The sequence below is a fragment of the Mizuhopecten yessoensis genome, unplaced genomic scaffold (assembly GCF_002113885.1).
Source record: "Mizuhopecten yessoensis strain PY_sf001 unplaced genomic scaffold, ASM211388v2 scaffold11147, whole genome shotgun sequence".
Lineage (NCBI taxonomy): Eukaryota > Metazoa > Mollusca > Bivalvia > Pectinida > Pectinidae > Mizuhopecten > Mizuhopecten yessoensis.
In genome coordinates, this window is record NW_018408903.1 from 89,254 (window position 1) to 110,749 (window position 21,496).

At 35.6% G+C, this 21,496-nt stretch overlaps 1 protein-coding gene across 1 annotated transcript; it reads right to left on the minus strand.

Annotated features, from left to right (window-relative positions):
- Positions 1–2,897: 2,897 nt before the first annotated feature.
- Positions 2,898–21,338, minus strand: LOC110466900 (angiopoietin-related protein 7-like). The gene is made up of 6 exons (XM_021523691.1): positions 21,122–21,338; positions 16,522–16,646; positions 12,136–12,232; positions 11,826–11,990; positions 11,194–11,346; positions 2,898–3,034 (listed from the first exon to the last, which is right to left on the minus strand). Exons 1-6 carry the CDS (start codon positions 21,336–21,338, stop codon positions 2,898–2,900), a joined length of 894 nt encoding a protein of 297 aa, XP_021379366.1.
- Between the last annotated feature and the right edge of the window lie 158 nt (positions 21,339–21,496).

A 21,496-nucleotide genomic window follows, 5' to 3' on the forward strand; every position in this document is an offset into this window, starting at 1 on the left:
GTTATTTTATTTCCAAACCCTCTTCACAGCAATGTTAGATATATATCTGGAATGAATATTGGGATATCTCTAAAATCACAATCCATTTTATTGGTATTTTATACAATTACGTTACATTCAACTAATGTAGTATTATTTAAAGGCAGCATAATCTATTGTTTGATCCTATCTTTATATATACAATTCGTATCTATGTCTGTATAATTCGTCATTATGACCACGACGATCGGGTGCCGGAAGTCGCGAGTTCAAGGCCCAGACTGGGCACGCGTCATCAACTATCTTCCTTCGTCACTTGTGTTTCTATGTCATTTATTTAGTGACCTAAATATTAAGATATGAACTACCTGTCGTAATGTTTTGTATTACTTTACTTAACCTCACATTTTTAAGATAAATTTTGTATAATAATATAAATTTATAACCATTAAGAAATGTACAACAAGCCATACTCGTGGCGTGATAAAAAAACACGGACTTTCATACCAAACAAAAAGAAATAGCATAATTCTCAAACAGATAACTAAGTTCAATGTATGTCAAAAAAAACAACACGTTAGTTTCAACATAACGACACACCCTCTTAACATTTAATACAAACCGGTATCAGTTAGGAATTGAAAGATAGTATAGACAAACAATTCACCGACCACAACCTTCCGACACTAGTTTTAACACAGGTATTTACAGTCAGACCCGTGCACCATTAAGTGCCATTGACAGTTACTCGATAACAAATATTACGTTTATACGACAAACGTTGTTTGCTAACGTAACAGGAACAGGTCAGACGGAACGCCGTGCTGGAATCGCTTGCTCTCTATTTTGGAAAAGAAGCGTTATCTCCCCTTGATTACTGTGAGCGGGATTGGAGCAAAGAGGAGTTCATTGGAGGCGCTATGGCATCGTTCGGGCCTGGTACAGTAAAATATTTCGAGGAAGGAATTGGAGGTCATTTTATGCGGTGAGTATAGGATGGATCGGCCATACATTTTGTTTACTTTCACGTTTATTAGATGCTCAGGAATAAAGTATTTGTTTCTCACATTTTCAGGAATTACTGACAACATCCCTGATAGTATTTCACGATCTATATTTAAAACCACGTGCCGGAAATACCAACTTGTAATAGAAAAGAAAAGTGGATGGTATACATTTACGAAAAATAAACAAACATTAGTGGAATTGATATCACGATATAAATACATTGATATTTATTTCAAGAATATATCGTTTTGGTACCGTGACGTTATATTTTACATTAAGTGGATGGTATACATTTACGAAAAATAAACAAACATTAGTGGAATTGATATCACGATATAAATACATTGATATTTATTTCAAGAATATATCGTTTTGGTACCGTGACGTTATATGTTACGTTTTAAGTTTGGTGTAAACTGATCCAACTGGTATTTTCACAAAACATGGGGTGTGATAACTAATATCCGTTTGACTTGTTTACATAAAAAACACCCCAATAAAACAGAAGCAATACAACAAATTAAACGCAACTTATACACATTTCTTGCCTACATACTCTGTCGAGAATGACCAACATTCTACTTTGGAAAAAAAATTCTTGCATTCCGACCGCAGTGATCGTGACGGCTGATACAGGGTACCCATCTCCTGTAGGTACTGAGAATCTGTTCCGTTCAGTGCCTTGCACGTGTATACCAGCATTTTGTACTGCGACCTGTATGGAACAGGTAACCAGTGCAACGAATAAAGCACATGTGTGATGTGCTCTGTCTTTCCAGTACGAGTAACTATCCGTACTGCAGTGTTCTGGACCCTCTGTAGACGACTAGTTAATTTGCCAGATATACCACAGAGCAGTGCGTTATCATAATCCAACCGAGTGGTAGCAAGTGAATGCACCAACATCTCGCATGCATCTGTAGCTATAAACTGCCGAATACAGCCGATGTTGCTGATCTGGTAGTAAAAGGTTTTGGCAGTAGCGTTCACTTGTTTCTCCATGTTCAGTGAACTATCAAAGTATACCCCTACTCGTCAATAGTTCTGGCACCGACCTTGAGCTGGAAAGCCATTGTTTGCTGACACTTTGGGGAAATTAGTTCCGTCTTTTCCTGATTAAGCATAAGCATGTTGGCGTTCATCCGGATACTGATATCTGTCAGACAGGCTTACTAGACTTTCTGAGACTGTATTCCAACTGTCCTATAGTTTTAAGACCATGTAAATGTATGTGTCATCGACATAGCAATGATAGCGAAGGCTATCGCGACGTCAACTCTCTCCAATCGGTACATACAATATGTTCGTGATCCTAATACCGACCCTTGATGAACCCCAACATCTAGTACTTTGTCATGTGAGGTGGAAGATCCGTTGGCAACACACTGTCGTCGTTCACTCAGATAAGACTGTATCCAGCATAGTGCGGTATTAGTCACTCCATAAGAGTGTTTCAGAAGTTTATAAAGTATGCCAAAGTCGATGACGTCAAATGCAGCTGACAAGTCCAGCATGACAAGCACCGCTCTGCACTTGTTATCCAATGCAGAAGCTATATCATTATGTACACGTAGGAGTGCCGTCTCAGTAGAGTGTCCCATGCGGTTGGCCGATTGCATGTTGTCATGGAGACAGTTTGCATGGAGATGAACATCTAAACGCCGGGACACAACCTTCTCCAAGATCGTAGACAGAAATGGCAGATTTGAAACTGGGCGGTAGTTTTTCAACTCCCCCTTGTCCATTCCAGGCTTCTTTTACAATGGCCTGACATGTGCCTTCTTGAAACATAATGTAATCTTTGACTCAGCCAATGATTTGTTCATGATTGAGGTAATCAACGGCATCAGTGATTTAATACATGGATTTAATAAGTCTATAGGCAGTGGATAAAGCGCACAGGACTTCGATTACGAGGTCATGTTGCGCAACTTATCCTGGGTTGTTGATGAGAGCTCTGCTAATGGTTCTCCATCAAATGCAATATCTGCAGTCATGACAGAGATGTCAATGTCAGCAGATGAGTTCACTTCGGCAATATTTGTTCCTGAATAAGCTGATTTTATTCAGAAAGTAATCACTGAACTTGTTTGCTAAGTCTTTTTCAGAATTACAGCTTGGTAGGTTAATTTCACCTGTCCCATTAGGTTTTTGTTGATTCTAAAAAGCTGTCTATTTTCCTTACCACTTTCTTCGATTCTTTCCGAATAATAAGACTTTGACTGAAAGAGAAGTGAACCAACCATCCGACATTGCTCACTATAAATATGTTGGTGAACGGTTAATTTGGTCCGTCGCCACTGTCTCTATGCGTTTCAACGGTTCTATTTTTCTACGCGAATATTTTCATTATACCATTGGGCATTTTGTCTCACAGTTGTCACTTTAGTCTGCAGAGGTTCGTGTTTCCCTATAAGGGCTTCTATACTAGATGTGTATGCTTCAATAAGATTATCAACCTCGCCTTCAGTAGATTGAAGGGCGGAAAAACTAGACTGGATATCATTGTTGAAATCTGGTATTGAAATTTCGCGGAATTTCCGGAAGCTCACTTGCACGATCTGACTTACTACAATTCAGTTTTGTGTGGACAGCAAGATAATCACCGGATTGGTTCCCCTTTACATCACTTTGACAAGGATCATTCACTGAAATAGTTCCATGAATGACTGAGTTATTTTCCCTCGTTATGACCACATCCAGTGTGTGGCAATGGGTGTATGTTGCTTCTGTCACATGCTGAATCAGACACCTGTAATCTAGTAGTAGAGCAGAGAACTGGCGAGCATCAACATAAGATAGATCGTCTAAGTGGAAATATAGATCACCCGTGATAATAATCTCTTGTGGTACAACAATTTGGTGGTCTAAAAAGGTAGACCATTCATCATAAAACACTGTATTTCGGAAGGCATTTTGTTTAGTTGGAGTTGGCCTGTAAATGATACACAATCTAAATTGTTTATCACCAGCAATGACAGAACAAGTCATGTGCTCAAAGCGTGTTTATGCATCATCATGGCTGGAAGAGAGATGTCTCACACTTAGGCCTTTCTTAAACTGATCAGCCACCCCACCACCACGTTTGCCGAGTCTAGCACTGTGAAGGAATCCATAGCCAAATGCATCATGATTTCTTCTGTTAGATGTTTCCAACAATAAACAAATTATCTAACATCATAAAACATCACTTCAAAGACCAGTTAATTCTCTACGACGCTATTCCGACTTATAAAATACCGATCTTAAATATTATTTCAGTTTTTAACGGAACATTTTCCCATAAAAAATATTCCTAAACCTCAGAAATGGTTCTTAAGTAGGTCCGTTATGACGCTTAATGTTCTTTTCGCGATCCAAGAAAATTGTTATCGTATTTGTTTATTTCGAAGGGTATACTTCGCTGGGACAGAGACAGTCGTTAAATGGGATGGTTACGTGTGTGGAGCTGTCGAGGCGGGAATCAGGGCGGCTAAAGAGGTGCTACAAAGTGGCCAATCAGGTTAATGAAACAACTTCGACACATATAATAGTTACTATATTTTAATGAATAAATAATTACATTTTTGTTAAACCTTTCATCTTCCCCTTGCAAATGTGTCTCTACATTTCAACATACGTTTAAATCCCGCACGAGCGGGGAGAGTACAGAGTGAATACCATGAACAACAAATCAGGATAATTCGTATTTTATTGAATGAATATCAGACGAGCGCTGTCCTTCCGTGGCGAAGTTAATGTTAAATAACAAGGGAATGTATTCTCATGGAGTTCAAACGTGTACGCTCACGGAAGGAGACGGACACTGAACGTATATCTACTGTGTGCGCCATACGGAACAGATCTGCTACGGCTTGGAGAGCGCTCAATACATTTCTTGAAACAAGAGGCCCAATGGGTCTGCATCGCTCACCTGGAATTAATATCACACTTGTAATCTTAAAAGTGGACTAAAATACAGCTACAGGCAAAATATCAGTGGTTCATTTATAAGAACCCATTAAAAGATTTAAACATATGACACCTGTGACCTTGAATGTCGAACAAGGACATTATAATATTAGGTTGAACAGAGTTTATAGTCTTCCAACCCAGCATGCTTCTGGAAAGATATTATTACCCTGGACCTTTTGGTTATACAGAACAAATCATTTAAAGATTTAAACATATATTGACCACTGTGACCTTGAATATGGGCGAAGGTCATTCACTTGGTAGTCCTTCATCCCAGCATGTTAATGGCCAAATAGCATCACCCTTGGCCTATCTTTGCTTATTAAGAAGAAGTCATTCAATGGTTTTAAACATGTTTGCGATCCCTGTGACCTTGAAATATATATGTCAAGGTCATTCATTTGAACTTGGTAGTCCTTCATCCAAGCATGATCCTGGCATTTTTCTAGGCCTATTGGTTATTATAGGCCTATTGTTTAAAGGTTTAGAACATATTTGACCCTGTGACCTTAAAAAAATAATGAAGGTCATTCATTTGAATAAACTTTACAGCCCTTCATCCCAGCATGCTTCTAGCCAAATATCATCACCCTAGGCCTATTGGTTATTCAGAAGAAGTTGTTTAAATGTTTAAAACATATTAGCCCTCTGTGACCATGAATATAAGTCAAGGTCATTTATTTGAACAAACTTGGTAGCCCTTCATCCCAGCATGTTACTGGCCAAATAGAATCACCCTAGGCCTCTCGGTTATTCAGAAGAAGTTGTTTAAAATATTTTAACATATCTGACTTTGAATATAAGGCAAGGTCATTTATCCAAGCATGCTTCTGGCCAAATATCATCACCCTAGGCCTTTTGGTTACTGAGAAGAAGTTGTTGAAAGTAAAACCATGCCATACGCGCACTTGGCCCTTCAGGCCAGGTGAGCTAAATATATTAATGACTGAAAATCATAACAAGTATGGTAAAGTTTCATTCTAGATCCCCCTACTTCCACTTACTTTCTCTTTTCTTCGTTGTATCAATATAAAACAAGAGTACCGCGGGGCGGAACAATATACGCCCGTCGAATGCCATATAGTGTAATATACTTTCTTACGTTGAAATAAGATCTCTCTGCATCATTCTAAGAGTGGTTAGCTGACATGCTATAAAAAATGTAGGAGAAAATATTTGGACAAAAAATAAAATACTGAAAGGGACAAAGGGCAATAACCTTTGGAAAAATTGTCGAATCAAAATTCTTTTGAGAGAGACACATCTTCATATCATGAGTATAATGTATACCAAGTGTCAAAGAGATCGGTCGAAAAATGTAGGAGTAGATTGCCGGACAAACAAAAGTTTATGTCGGACGGCCGGACCCCATACCATAATACTTCCGTCAAATTTGACGGACGTATAAAAAGTGTTTTAATTTAAGGAAAGTTGGAATTCTGCTTGATAGAAGACCTCGTTACATGAAAATTCTTAATTAATAAAGTGTTAAATGTAATTAAAATGCTAATTTTTTGGCATCAATTTATTGACCCATGGTTACAAGACCTAATTAAACATTCCTTTTATTTATTACTATTTATAATAGTTTGTAATAAGAATCTTTTAAATTTTTTGTCTTGTTAACATTATCAGTGATAAAAAATTCTTTAACGCTGCTCTGGTTTTCTTGCAAAACATTTTGAAAACGCTAGCAGCTATTTCGATCACAATTACCCGGACGTCAGAATCCTGCAACCTTTTGCAATAAAAGGGCAAAAGTCCTCTCCAGACCGCAAGCTATGGTTTAACTTTCTCTTGGTTTGATTTGATTTAATTAATAAATGTACGGGATAACAATAACTACTCAACATATTGAAGAACAAAACTTAAACCACCAGGTCTAAAACAAATCGCCTACCTGCTGTATTAAGGATCAAACACTTTTAGCTAATAATAAAGATCAAACAACGTAATTTTTTATCATAAATATAATACATATGCAAGACCACACACTTGTGTTTTTCTAACGAATCAGAAAGCATGAGTTAATCGCGCGAACGAATACATAAACGAGTACGCGGAGCGCCCGAGTGAATAAGTATATACGTCCGCGCAATAAATTAGTGCTTTCTGATTCGTTAGAAAAAACACAAGTGTGTGGTTTTGCTTTTATCACATACCTTCCGTATTTGGTAGAGATCGATACAAATATTTTATAAACTTTGATATGTTTTGCAAATACCGGGAATTTTTCAGTTCGCAATAACAATGGGATTCCGATGAAAAGTAGTTCCAGCTAGTAAGGAAATACAACATTCCGTATTGCACATGTGCAATACAGAACGTTGTATTTCATGGTCTGAAAATTGCTTGTAGTACTACAACTAGATTCAACAGGTATGTGATAAAAGGTAATAAATATCAAACAAATTGCATATGATTAACAAATACAACAATGTACATCAAGTAATAAACATAAAATAAATTACATTCTCATTTATTTGAGATATATAATACTACATTCGATTGGTCAAGCAAACTGTTTTTCGACAGTATAACCAAAATATACCGTAAATTTTTCATTTGCATATCAAGGATGGCGAATATTAATGACGTCAATGACCCCGACTGACCCTGACACTTCATGAAAATGATTATTCATGACGTCACGAACAATAGCGTGACCCTGAAAAGTCAACGTAATTTCCGCCTCACTTTGAATATTCCTGACGTCACCAATCCGGGGCAGAGTGACCCCAAATTTTTTAGGAAAACACTCAAAAATATCTGAAAACCTTCTCTTCGTTAGGGGGTTATGGCGTATATTAATTACAATATGAAAGTTTCGGCGGTATATCGTGATCATATTGTCGCAAATATTCGTTTAATTGTCGACGAGGACCGCCAAGAAATTCAAAATACAGTAGGGTTATCTCCTAATTATAAAAGTATTAAAGTGCACGATGTTCTATAGACAAAACAATATGAAAAATGTTCTAAAAATGAAACAATGACAACTATTTATTGAAGATAAAACAATGTACACCATGTTCTAAAGATCAAACAATCTTAGCTAGGTTCTAAAAATAAAGTAATGTACGGTGTAAAATTCAAATTATGTACATAATAGTTTGCATTAAAGTTATTAAAGAACATTATCTTAAAAGAGACACGATGCGGCTAAATCGCTTACCTGGCATTAATTTCATACTTGTAGTCCTAAAAGTGGACCAAGGTCAATTATATTTAAATTAACTCAATAAAGCTACAGCCAAACTATCATTATCTTTGACTCTTAGTATTCCAAATGAATGATGCTTAAACATTTTCAAAATAGGCAATTTTGACATTGAAAGTAGGTCAAGGTAATTCATTTTAACAAAACAGGTAGCCATACAACCTAATACGCTGGTTGCCAAAATAATCATTCTGTGACTCTGGTTATTCAGAAGACTTTGAACGCTTCTGACACATTATTTTAAGGTCAAAAACCAAATACAGGTTTCATAAAATGCATTTTGTGATAAATAATGTGATAATGTTCCAACTAATTTAGGTTATGCTATAATTTCAAGCAAAGCAATATATGAAAATACAGACTAGTTATTGTACATCGTGTAAAAACATTAAAATGTACACAATCTAGTAAAACATTCATTTTCAACATTATGAGATAAAAAATTCGAAACATACAACACGGTTTATCATTGTTAAATATGATTATATTTTTAATTAGAGCATGTACAATTTATAATATAGTTCAAACAATGAACATTTTGTTAAGACTATATATCATATTTATACAAACAAGAAAATAAGTACAACTGTTGGATTATGCTTCTCGAAAAGGTCACCGATGACCTCGGTGTAATCTGGGCCTTGGCAGTACAGACCCTTAGGTCATATGTGACATACCACCTTTCCATCATATATCAACTAACTTTCATTGAGTTATATTATCTTCAGTAGGTAAGAAGTTATGTCTCAGGCAATGTTAGTTTGGTTTTATTTTGTTTGACGTCCCATTAACAGCTAAGGTTATTTAAGAACGTCCCAGACAATGTATTGAACCTATAAACTTAATGTGACCATGATCTGTGAGATACAGACCCAATTATGGTTTGCGACGCACCGCCTAATCCTAAATATATCCCAAATTTCAACTATATATCATCAGTGAGAGTATAATTATGGCCCGGATAATGAATTTGATTTTGGACGTTAATATGAGATTAACATTGGGTGTACGCAACCTTGTGTGGTACGCAACACACCGTCTTGTCATCCTACATACATCAGTATACAATCATCGAGTATCTTATGTGGTTCAGTTTTTTTTCCGGGGATCATTACATGATAAACAACTACTGGAAATATTATAAGTAAACATTATATATACATAAATATAATCTCATATAAATTTGATGATGATGCGGTTTTATTTACTTTTATTTTGTTAACGTTGAATCAACAACTAAAGTCTTTTAGGGACGCGCCTCCGAATATGATATTTACTATCGTTTTGAAGATTTATCAGCTTGTTATATTATCCTAGTGGGGCGATCATCCTTTTGAATTAACAAAGCAAATAAAAGGAGTTTTCTATGAAAACACCAAGGAAGCAGATCAACATATCCGCGCTTGGCCTCGCATGGATTTTTAAAAAAGGAAAAAAAAACACAAAACAATATTATCAAAAGCCAAACAAAATAAAATCTTTTTCATGTTATATATTAAAAGTTTGTAACATCAATGGAAACTTTCTAAATATCACCAAATTGTCATTATCATTATAGTGTATTACATTTTTGAATTAGGTTCTTGAGATTCAACTCTTACGTTATTGATACCTTAGCAGATATGAATATCTACTGAATACTTTTAATACATATGAAATGGAAAATACAAAAAAATGCCAACCTTATACGGCTAATACAGTTTAGTATAGTTAAGTGTTTAGAAATGGTAAATCTGCCAGGCAGTTGTAGTAGGTCCAAGTGTAACAAACTGTGCTATCTGGCTGGTCCAACATTTTCTATTGAGAAAATATGAATAATTTAATGAAAAAGTTGAAATATATTGCTTATATACAGTTGTGTGACAACACAACGCACCAAAACACTGTCCGCATATCGTCCACACATAGTTAAGTATTTGTTATTTGTATTCGTTGTAGTCTACAGCTTCCCTTAAGCTGGATTTTCACACCTTGGCGGGGCAAGTAAGTGCCCCGGGTTAGACAACGTACGGTCCTGGTACATGTATATGTGGCTATGTTTATCTGTATATAGACAGATTATCTTGTAAATGTAGATATACTATAGAAAAGCAAGTTTATACGTTTTATTAGGAAACGTATATAAAGCTCAATTTACACCAACCAAGATTGTCATCGCACAATGTTCGTCCATCGGCCGCACATATGTGCGCAGGCAATACTCGTCCATACTCTTATCGTTTGCACATCGTGCACAAACCGTGCGCACTGCACACGTCGTTTAACGTTGTGTCTTCCCACAACTGTAGGTATACATGTTTTTTTGTAATTTTCTTTTCAAAATATAACTCACATTCAACATAATGATAAATAAGCCTTAGATATTTTACCACTTAATTAATTGGCTACTTTCATTTATAATAATTTAATACAATTGCCCGATTCATTTGACATTTTCCATCTTTTTCAATAAAATATTAAATCTAATAAGATTGCCATTTGGCAAATCATATTCGTTTTAATCTCTTACTTCTAAAATTCAGTTAGAAAAACGCAGTGGACAACCGAAGAGCACATGTATCAATATCAGTGCAGTATAGCTACTTCATTTTCGATAAGAATACTGAATTAAACCCCCAATAATTGAGATGGAGAAATCATTGATTGGTTTGGTTTGGTTTAGTATTGTTTAACGTCCTATCGACAGCTATGGTCATTGAAAGGACGGCCTCCCTTGTGTGCAAAATGCATGCGTGTAGTGTATGCGTGTGTGTTCTGGGAGGCTTCGATAGTGTTTGTCACCTTGTGATAGCGCGAAACTGACGCCGACTTTATAGTGCTACCTCACTGAAACATACTGCCGAAGACAGCCAGTAGGATAATTAAACACGGTCATCTGAAATAACCAGCGAAAGACTTACTTGTATATAACAAATAGAACAGGATGAACGCTTTCAGTTAATATGAGCGTTTCACAAGCATCCTTGTCGTCATCATATGAGGGTAAGCTATATCTGGGTAAAAGTTATCCCATACAAGCGATTTAAAGTTACCCTCGCCAGACATGTATTCAGCGCCGTTTAGATTTGCGTCGTAACATCCGTTATACCACCATCCGCCATACTGGGCACAGTGTCCACTGCTACGATCGTTATCTCTGTCGTATGTCGAGAATGACATTCCGTTGTGAACGGCCATATTATTTCCTGAAAAAAATAATAATTATGTAATATATAGTTATGATAATACATGACATAATTAATTGAGTATACGCATTTGTTTGCACTTTGCCCTAACCAAAGGAAACGAAAAAAGGTTCAAGGAGCAACATTAGTCGCCTCATACAATCATACGGTGGCATATTGTGCTAGGGAAACATATCGATTGCTTTGTATCGGTACATATATAGATACTAGAGTAGATGCTCCTAACAACATCAACCAACACTAAAGATTGATGCGTTTAATTGTAATCGTTAGTCCAGGTGTATGCTGTACATACGCCATTAGTTTGATATCATTGCGACTTCGTGTAAATGAACATTTAGAGAATAGATACAGAATTGATATTTGACGATAAGTTTTGCAGGTTTCAATGTAAATAATATACTTCATATACATACGTGAGACGTCATCCATATAAGTTTTGCAGGTTTCAATGTAAATAATATACTTCATATACATACGTGAGACGTCACCAGAAAACCCGGATATAGTCAGTCTGTATTTTTCGGTCTCGTTTTCAACTCTGAACGAGGAATACTGGGCATACGCAGCATCACCTAGCCATGTGACCAATTCAATACGGAGAATGGACTCTGTGGAGGTGAGGTGGTGAATTGCGTCATTGCCTGTTCAAGATACATTAGATAATGATTAAGTATATCTTTCAAGTTTATGTTATATCGGTGAAATGAGTAAATATAATTTTAGAAAGTGTCACATAATCTTGTTGTCATTAAATATTCATTCAAAAATACTTGTTAAGATACATACCCAGCCAGAAATTTCCACGGAGGTTACCAAAGCCTGTTTTATAGTCAGACCAAGGTCTGTAGAATTCCTCGTCGCCATTTTGCCTGTTTTGTATTACCTGGAAATGTAAGTAAATTGGTTGGACTTTATCGGCGATTAGAGTTCATCGGTGATCTGGATATTACTTGTATCTGTGTTGTGTCTGTTACGCTGTGTAGATGTTCTAGTAACCTTGTAATTGAAAGGTAACTGGTCACACTTTGCGTGTAAAATACCTGCATACATACGTTTGTATGGGTGTATCTCTTAGTGCCAACATTTTAATTTACCTGTAGGACAACTTGTTTTTATAGTGATATTAGTCTTTTTCTTAAAAAGTAGTTGAGTTTTAACAAGTAAATCTACCTGTAAAATTTACTTTTGGAACTCAAGCACATATATTAATAAATAAAACTTTGTTGACTTTTTTTTATTCTCCTAAAGTGTTATATTTGTGATAATATTTACAAGCTGATCCATATAGTATTTGATATAACTTAAATAAATTGATCTTTCAATAAAAGATGAATAACTTAGTTATACAGCCCAATTAATAAAAAAAAAATACAACACCCTAATTAGTATATATTTTTGTCATCTTCTTATGGACAAAATTACTAAGTTTTTATTAGTACCTTACAGGCGTATACGTGATAACATATTTTTTTATAGAATCAATGTGGTTGTAGAAAAAAATGGTATTATGATTATATATTTACATTTGCTCTGCATCCTTCCATTGCAATGCATTGAGAAGGCAAATGTTGTTAGGTATGTGACTATAACAACATTTCTATTGTAACGTCATCAATCTCTTTTGTGACGTCATCAATTTCATTGTTGTCAACACTTCATTTTCTTTACAAAGAACTGTTCGAAATAACGAAATTAAGCGTAACTACTCTATCAAAATGTAAATATAAGTAATTAATATTTTAGCAAATATTGTTATTGTCCTATAACACACATTTCTATTGCTAACAAACTTACATAGAGCCCTGCCGGGATTTATTAACTTTGTCATCAATATCAATGTGTATTAATTGCTTATTAAATAAACTGGAAAATTAAATTTAAAAGGAATCTTGAAATGAAAAAAAACCATATATTTTAGGGATTTTGAAAACTCTTTCAGGTGAGAATTGACTATGCTCTCAACAACTATTCGGTATCTTGAGGACATTTCTGATGTTTCTTTTCATATGATAGTATAGAAAATATCCTAGATTTGTGTATGCTTTATTATACATATAAGATAATTTTCTGATAAGGAATTTCCCTCATTAAGGAATGTTCTACATGGAAGATATATCTGACCACCCTTTGCAATAGCTCGATAAATTACATCACGTCAGATCTAGACAAAAAAGCGACAACGTCACAATATGAAGATTACAGTTAAACATTGTGTGTATCAGGCAGTCCAGTCGTTATGTAAAAAGCAGGTAAAAATGTATATATTACGTATCTGATACGAGCTAGTCAAAATTGAACACCATCGACAAACTTTTGGCTTTAATGTATTAATTGTATTGAATAAAAACAATTAAAGTTAAATTTAAGCAAAGTAATAGAGACAACGTCACGCTAACTTAAATAAAAAGGATTAATCACTTATGTATCTATTCCAGACTCGGGTCTTTACTCCCTTTATTTATCTTTTCAATTGTCATATAGGTCAATATGTGTAGATGCCGCTTAATCCTTCGCCATCTTGAATCAGAAGCTCTTCATGGAACTAGTTTAAAGTTTTAATTTCAAGTATTTTTTATACATTTCCAGTTTCCGTTTATACATGTATGCAAGTTCCCTCATGACACATATTTTTTCTTAGTTTTTTAAAAATTAATACACAGAGTTAAATCAGTTTTAATCCTTACATTGAAAGCAAAATTAGATAATAAAGGAATGGTTATGGACAGATATAGGAATATTTCACTATTATTTCAAACGTTTTCTTTTTCTTTTTTGTTTCTTTAAAATATAAGGAGACACTTTTCAGTGTTTAGAAGATGTTACATTTGATGATTTGACCAAATATGTCAAAGCAAACTTTATCTAATAATGTGTGTAGTTATGAAAGACAGGTAAATCTCAGGTGAATATTTAGGTGAAAATGCAACCTTTATATGAAACAGTATATACTTGACTTGCCATTGTTTCATAAAACAACAAAACAATTTGGATACTTGATATGTCTATGACGGTAAGATGATTTTATTAAGTATATTACTGTTAATTAATGATATCAAGTCCATTACCGTTAGATGATTATATCAAGTCCATTACCGTTAGATAATTATATCAAGTCCATTACTGTTAAATATTTCAATAAAGTCCATTACTGTTAGCTAACTAAATCAAGTCCATTGCTGTTAAATAATTAAATCAAGTCCATTACTGCTAGATAATTTTATCAAACCCATTACTGTTAGATAACTAAAACAAGTCCAATAAGATAATTATGTCGAGTCCATTACTATTAGATAATTATATTAAACTCATTACTATTAGATAATTAAATCAAGTTCATTACGGTTAAAAAATTATATCAAGTCTATAACTGTTAGATATTCAGACACATATACATATATATATATATGACTGAAACATTGCAACAAACTTAAATCATGAAATATTTTAGTTTAACTATTGAAAATCATTCAGAATCCCCGTACCACTATCAAAAAGGCGTTCGAAAAATGTTTTTCCCGGGGCGAGGTTTTATAAATCAATTTTTGAAAAGAAAGAATACCTTGTGGGACTTTTATAAAAATATAACTTAGATGAAATAATCAACACATAACATAATCAACAAACGTGTTATGAGTTTAAAATTTGCTGCGGGCTCAGACAGGGAATCGAACCCCGGACTTCACGTTGTTCAGATCGCTGGAAACGATTGAGTAACATGAACAACGGTAGTGTACAAGCCCAGATGTGCTGCAGTTATATCCAAACAACGGAAGTTAAGGGGAGATAACTGTATATAGGCAAAACGGCAGTGCAGTGAGACAAGGATTCTTCATTTACAGGCCATTCCTTATTATCAATCAACCAAAATAACGTTTGAACAGCAATGCGATAGCTATTGCATAGTTGTGCAGACGCTATTATCGCAGTTTTTCATCGTACACACAGCAGACTTCATGTAATAATGGGCAATCACACCACTATAACTGCATACTAATGCCTCCAGCCAAATATGTTTTCCAAAGTTCTTCCGGAGAAGTCGTTTAAAAACAATCTGGAGACCCCCTCTCTAACTTCGTAGAACAAGAGGTTCCAGAGGGATCTTGGCGCCCACCATCGTACCATCTTCATTAATTTCTTTCTATGTTAGTTTGATCTTTTCTCTTCTTTTCACTTATCTGATTGATCACTTTAACTGAACGCTATCTTAATCAACCTCAAAAGAATTCAGAACTAGCTTAGAACCATGGGGAACCTTCATGTGATATTTGAGAAAGATCCCTTCTGTACTTTCTGATAAACAGCACTAATACACTTTAACTCTCAGATTAAAGATGGCTGGGTGTCGGCCATCTTAATGTTGTGATCAGTCCCAAAATACGAATATGCATAACTAAAGACCATAGGGAACCTTCATGTGAGATTTGACAAAGACCCCTCAAGTACTTTCTGAGAAATAGCGTAAGCAATAATTATTTAAGGGCGGACGGAATGACGGCCGGACGGACCACGGACGCAGTGCGATTTGAATAGCCCACTACCTGATGATTGTTGGCTAAAAAGGACAACATGACAAAAAGCCTAGATGAACAATCTCAAGTGGTAGTTATTGCATCTGGAAACATTCGTTGTAATTTGTCCATTACCTTAGGAGGAGTTGTTCGGACAAACTTTAGATGCGAACAGACAGACAGACAAGCTGATTTAAGTAGGTATACCATCTTACGTCTTTACGGGAGGTATACAAACATAACACAATCTGCTTGTAATACTTTCAACAGATTGATGCCTTTAAGCAGTATGATCGAATTGCCCATTGCGATCCCACACCCAGCCTCTGGAAGTCAGCGCATCCATTGGAACCATTTTGAATCCCCATGTACCCAAACATGGATGTCATACCTCTAAACAATCGAGTTCTTCGTCAATATGGTCAATTGCTCTTTTTGAACCCGATTATAAGTTTCCGGAAAAGATTTAAAAACCCACCATTTAAGGGAGTTTCTAGTCATTTTTTATATTTTTGAAATATGTTTTATCAGAAGAAGTTGTGTGTTTAAACAATGTTTTGATAGACGGATGTTTGTAAGTTGTATCATGTTCCTACCTCCTGGTAATATTATACAGCAGGTCAGCTAATGATGGGTTGGGTTGATGTAACCGAAGTTTACTCACCGTCCAGGGTCCATTTGCCGTGTCCATGTCGCAGTACACGTCGAAGCTGACTCCCGGTGTCGGCGTAATTCGGTAAATACCTGAGCAGTAGATATTTGTGTTGACCTCGCTACAATCAGCAGGACCTACAATCCAAAGACGTTAATTGAAAGAAAAAAGAGTATGGTAAGTATCCAAAAAGCATCTTACACGAGAGGTCGGTTAGTCATTGTCTATGTATACACTGCCAGCAATACACATTTGATACATATATGTATGTTAGCATTTCTGATCAAATCTGTTTATTTACTATAGAAAACGAAATGATGCTATCAGACAAGTACTACCTATTGGAAATACAACAATCATACGGTATCAGAATACAGTATAACCGGTATAAACCGATCCCTGTATAATCCGGATCCCTGTTTTAATCGGCTGTGATTTGTGGTCCCGGCATATTCCCTATATACTCATACATTTAGTAGTTAAACCCTGTATAAACCACACCCTATCCATTTGTAAAACCGACATTGTTTCATAAAAGTTCGGATCCAAGTAAAAATAACCTGTTCATTCTGGTCCTGATATTTCTATCGGCCGGCTACAATCTAAAGCAAACACATTCTAAACAAATTAGCGCTATCCAATGTTGGGTCGCCCTTCATTTGTATTATATACTGTATGTTTTATAAATATTTAAACATTGCAATTGATTCATTTCTCTGTTGTTTATGTTGACACACTCGTATATAGATCGTATGCAAAACACTACATTATTGTATTTTCAAAGAATGACATCCCGACCCTGTATAAACCGGGCACCTGTGTAAACCGGACAATGAATTTGGTCCTGGTGACATCCGATTTTAACAGGTAATACTGTATGAAAATGTTCTAATTTACGTTGAAACCGCTTCAAGAAATGGAAACCTGAAAGCAAATTTAGCACTGTGTACAGCTTTTAATTCACAAAATGTTTTTATTTGCGTTTTCACCAGCAAACAGTTTAGTATTTTGTCTGACCTAATGATTAACTAGATATCTACCAAAGCACAACGTCAGCCCTGTGCATCCCGTACATCTACTTTAAACACATTGCTCTTCCACTGTCCCATGTATCTGTATCTGTATCCTTTAGATCCCTCCTACGTAGGCGAACCTCCAATGTCTGGAGTAGTAACTTATTTACACGACCTAGATAATTTGAGAGAGCAACTGGTGATAATGTAAACAGAGTTCATAGCATGCTCCACGGATTAACTATATACAGCACTATATACACAACATTAGCAGCAACCAAACAGGTATACTAAAGGCAGGTGGGGTAAATGTCTCTAACCGCGAACCACACATCGCACACAGTTATTATGTTAAAAAGTCCCTTTATAACACTTTTTTCATAGTGATTAGCGAATACATCTGCTTTTTGTCTGGCGAAGTAAATTGAACCGTTTGATTACTACCTTTAAACCAGCACAAGTACAAACATGCTCGCTAACAAAAGTCGGAGCCAGCAGACGGATTACATTTTGTGGAATATTGCGATTATGATTAGCGATATTGGAAGCAGTATTTGCCGCCGTTACTCTCCGTTTTTGCCGAGTATGAAGTAAGCAGATATTGGACCTTGGACAAATGGCCGTCGATATTTTTGATGCTTCAATCTGATTGGCTACTGATTTTCGAAGCTTAAACGTGATTGGTCGCAATTTGATTGATTTTCATTGCTTAAATTTGATTGATCGAAACGTTCGTGACGTCACGATCGCAACGTCACCTCACTTTCAACCCGGACAGCTGAAAACCAACGACACGGTAAGATTCGTCTTTGAATAATAAAATGCTTATATTTTAATGAAATTTACATAGTTCATAGGCTACTATGTGTGAACTATGAACCTATTTGGTATTTTCGGAGTTTCAAACATGTTATGAATTTATGTATCTATTTTAAAGAAATAAAACAAATAAATAATTCTTTGCTGCTTTTCTTTACTTCCCAAAGAATGTATAGAAAAAGACATGCATGTGGCCTGAATTATTACACATTACCCGGTAAGTATATTTTCCAGTTCAAACATAGACCCGACACCACCTGCTACAACACCTTCCAGAGAATCATCACACACAATTTCCACCCGAAAAATGGTCATATCAATTTATACACTCGAAAATATTGTAAATATTTTGTAACTATTTATTGTTTGTATAATGTTTTATGCATAAGATTATTAATGAAAATGAAAATATATGATCAAAAAGAGCATAAAAAGAGGAGAAAAGAAAAAGAGAAAAAAAACGAATCAGTGGTGAGAAAGCCCTGGAGAAAATACCTGAAATCAGAAGCAAAAGGCTGAAACACGAAATTGATGACGGCACACGCGACACACACAACACTATGATGATATGACGTAAAGAGGGGAGGGGACATAGATTTATGGGATTGTTTAAGCCGCCATCTTGGATCCGCTGCATAACAACGGATCCAAAATAGCGGATTTCCTAAGCCCCCCCCCCCCCACACACACATCCACGTCATATCATCATTTAGCCTCCATGTGGTAATGTCCTCCTTATAGCTAATATCCCTTCATGCTAACACGGACAGATTAAAAACATCAATATACATGTATATCTCGCCTAATGGTCCCCATTGCAACATTTGGGATCTTTGTGTTTCTCTCTTGTTTCCTAACTGCTATTTTGTTTCCTAACGTCATACTTTGCAATACATCTCAATTTAACGTTTCCTCAGATGAGGAGGGCAATGGGTTATGTTCCAAGACCAGAACATACAGTTGTGTGATCACATAACGCACCAAAAATAGCGTGCGCACATTGTGCATATATTATGCACCCACGGCTGCACATGGTGGGCACAAATGTACGATTTAACAATTGTTCGCCCTGTTGTTATCTTCTCTCCGCAAAAAAGTGCGATTAAGTACAACTGGTTGACCAATCTTACGGAACGAAAAAATCCGGAGGCCTCGTATTGGTTAGGGAACACTATATATATAAATTTTTCATCAAATTGATTAGGATTATTTTCAATTTTACAATGCGTGTTACACAGCAATGCAGTGACCGTAACACTGTCAAGACTGGGTTAAACTCCCCGGTAACAGAATAGGTAAATAACATATTGAGTTTTACCTGACAAAGAGAGCTGATATGCTACTGTATGACTGCTATGAAAACACAACTGGACGTTAAGTGTTTGTTTTTTAATATTGTTAGTAAGGGGGGTTGGGGTTCAGAAGACCAGAAAGCTTTACAACATGTTAATTATATATCTAACCTATGTTTAATATGCATAATTAAACTATTTGGTGGGATTGAATTTCCAAACTCATCATTGGATGGTCTTGTGTGATACAATGGACTTTTTGGCCTGTATCTGTTGGCTGCGGTAATTTAATCCCATCAAATGTTTATACATGCAGCTCGATCAACAAATTTTTTTTTCTCTTCACAATATGTATATATTTATATACCGGTATATATTTTATATGTCTTTTCAATATCAGAATAAAAGGTTAGAATTTAAACCATTAGATTCAATTATAATAAAAATGAGTATTAGTAGTTGTTTCCCCTGATTTGATTATTAATTTGATAATACCAACTTGTTTATATGTGTTTGTATGTGTTCTTATGTCTATGTCTATGCTTGTACCACTGTCTGTTACTATGTTTGGAAAGGGCTTAAATAGGCTATGCCTGCTGCCCTATCTATTTGTCTTTTGACAATAAAAATGATTGAAATCGAAATCGAAGTGTTTGTTATTTGCATTCATTTTGTCTATAGCTCCACTTCACGCTGGATGTTCACACATTTGCGAGTTACGTAAGTGCCCCGGGTGGGGAAAACTACGGTCCAAGTACAGGTACAAAATGACTATATTTACCTGTATACGTGACCGTGTGGGTATGTGCTATATTACATGTGTTGATTTTAGTCGTTTAAAACCCCCGAAAAGACCATTTCTAAATTTTAGAAAATATAAATAGAAAGATCGGCTGATATATAAAGCTAGAATATAGAAATATACTTAAAATCAAGTTTATATCTTTAGACACCAAGCCGTATTTATTGCTAAGACATTTCTCAATTTACACCAACCGCGATTGTCATTGCACAACGTTCGTCCACTGTCCACACAAATGTGCGCAAGCAATAATCGTTCTTTGCTTAACGTTCAGCATTTAGGGTAATATCAATAACTGGTTTACGCGTTGTCAGTAAATTGTGACCAGATAGAATGATGATGTCCTTGGTGGCTTCGGCAATGTATTTCATTAAAATATCACTGAAAAGTCAGCATCAGATCTGCGCTATCACAAGTAGGCAAATACAGCAAATACCTGTGTCTTGCACACAAACGCACATGGAGTGACTAATAAAATCTTAAACGAAATGAAATACAACTTAACCAATCACTCTGCTTTGATGCAGTCGATACTCTGTATTTATTAATTCGATATGTAAACTATGAAGAAAAAAATACAAAAAAAAAATCAATAGTTGTCTAATCGTTTCGTTCTTATTTCTATCGTTTCATTGAACACATAATGCACACTTCAAATATGCCGCTTATAATCAATATTTACTTACTATTCTTTAGCTCCCTATCCATCTTCGCAAACATCAAAATGTTTGGTGATTTCGTTACGGTATAATTCCGACAGAACATCTTGGAAAACGTCTTGCATTCCTTGGTCTCGGGGTCATAGGTGAAGGACAAACAGTCTGTTTTACAAACCTTGGCACAGTCCACATAGTTTGTGTTATTGTTGTAGGTGGTAAGCAAGTTATTGGCGTACTCTGCCATGGAGACGCGAAGTACACGTGCAAATGAGGATGCTGAAAGTCCTCGGATAATAAAAATAAAACCTAACCACACCATTGATAAATCCATGCTGTATTTGCACGTCAGGGGGTGTTTTTCACTTTTTCGTAAAAAGATGTGATGGTAAATCTTTAAATCCC

Bases quoted from the DNA above. Each gene is read 5' to 3' on its own strand.
- LOC110466900 (XM_021523691.1), bottom strand. From the start codon at position 21,338: ATGGCAGAGTACGCCAATAACTTGCTTACCACCTACAACAATAACACA. The intron at 16,647-21,121 runs GTAAGTAAATAT...TTTGGATTGTAG, and splicing joins GGATAGGGAGCTAAAGAATA to GTCCTGCTGATTGTAGCGAG. The intron at 11,347-11,825 runs GTATGTATATGA...TATTTTTTTCAG, and splicing joins GTTTTCTGGTGACGTCTCAC to GAAATAATATGGCCGTTCAC.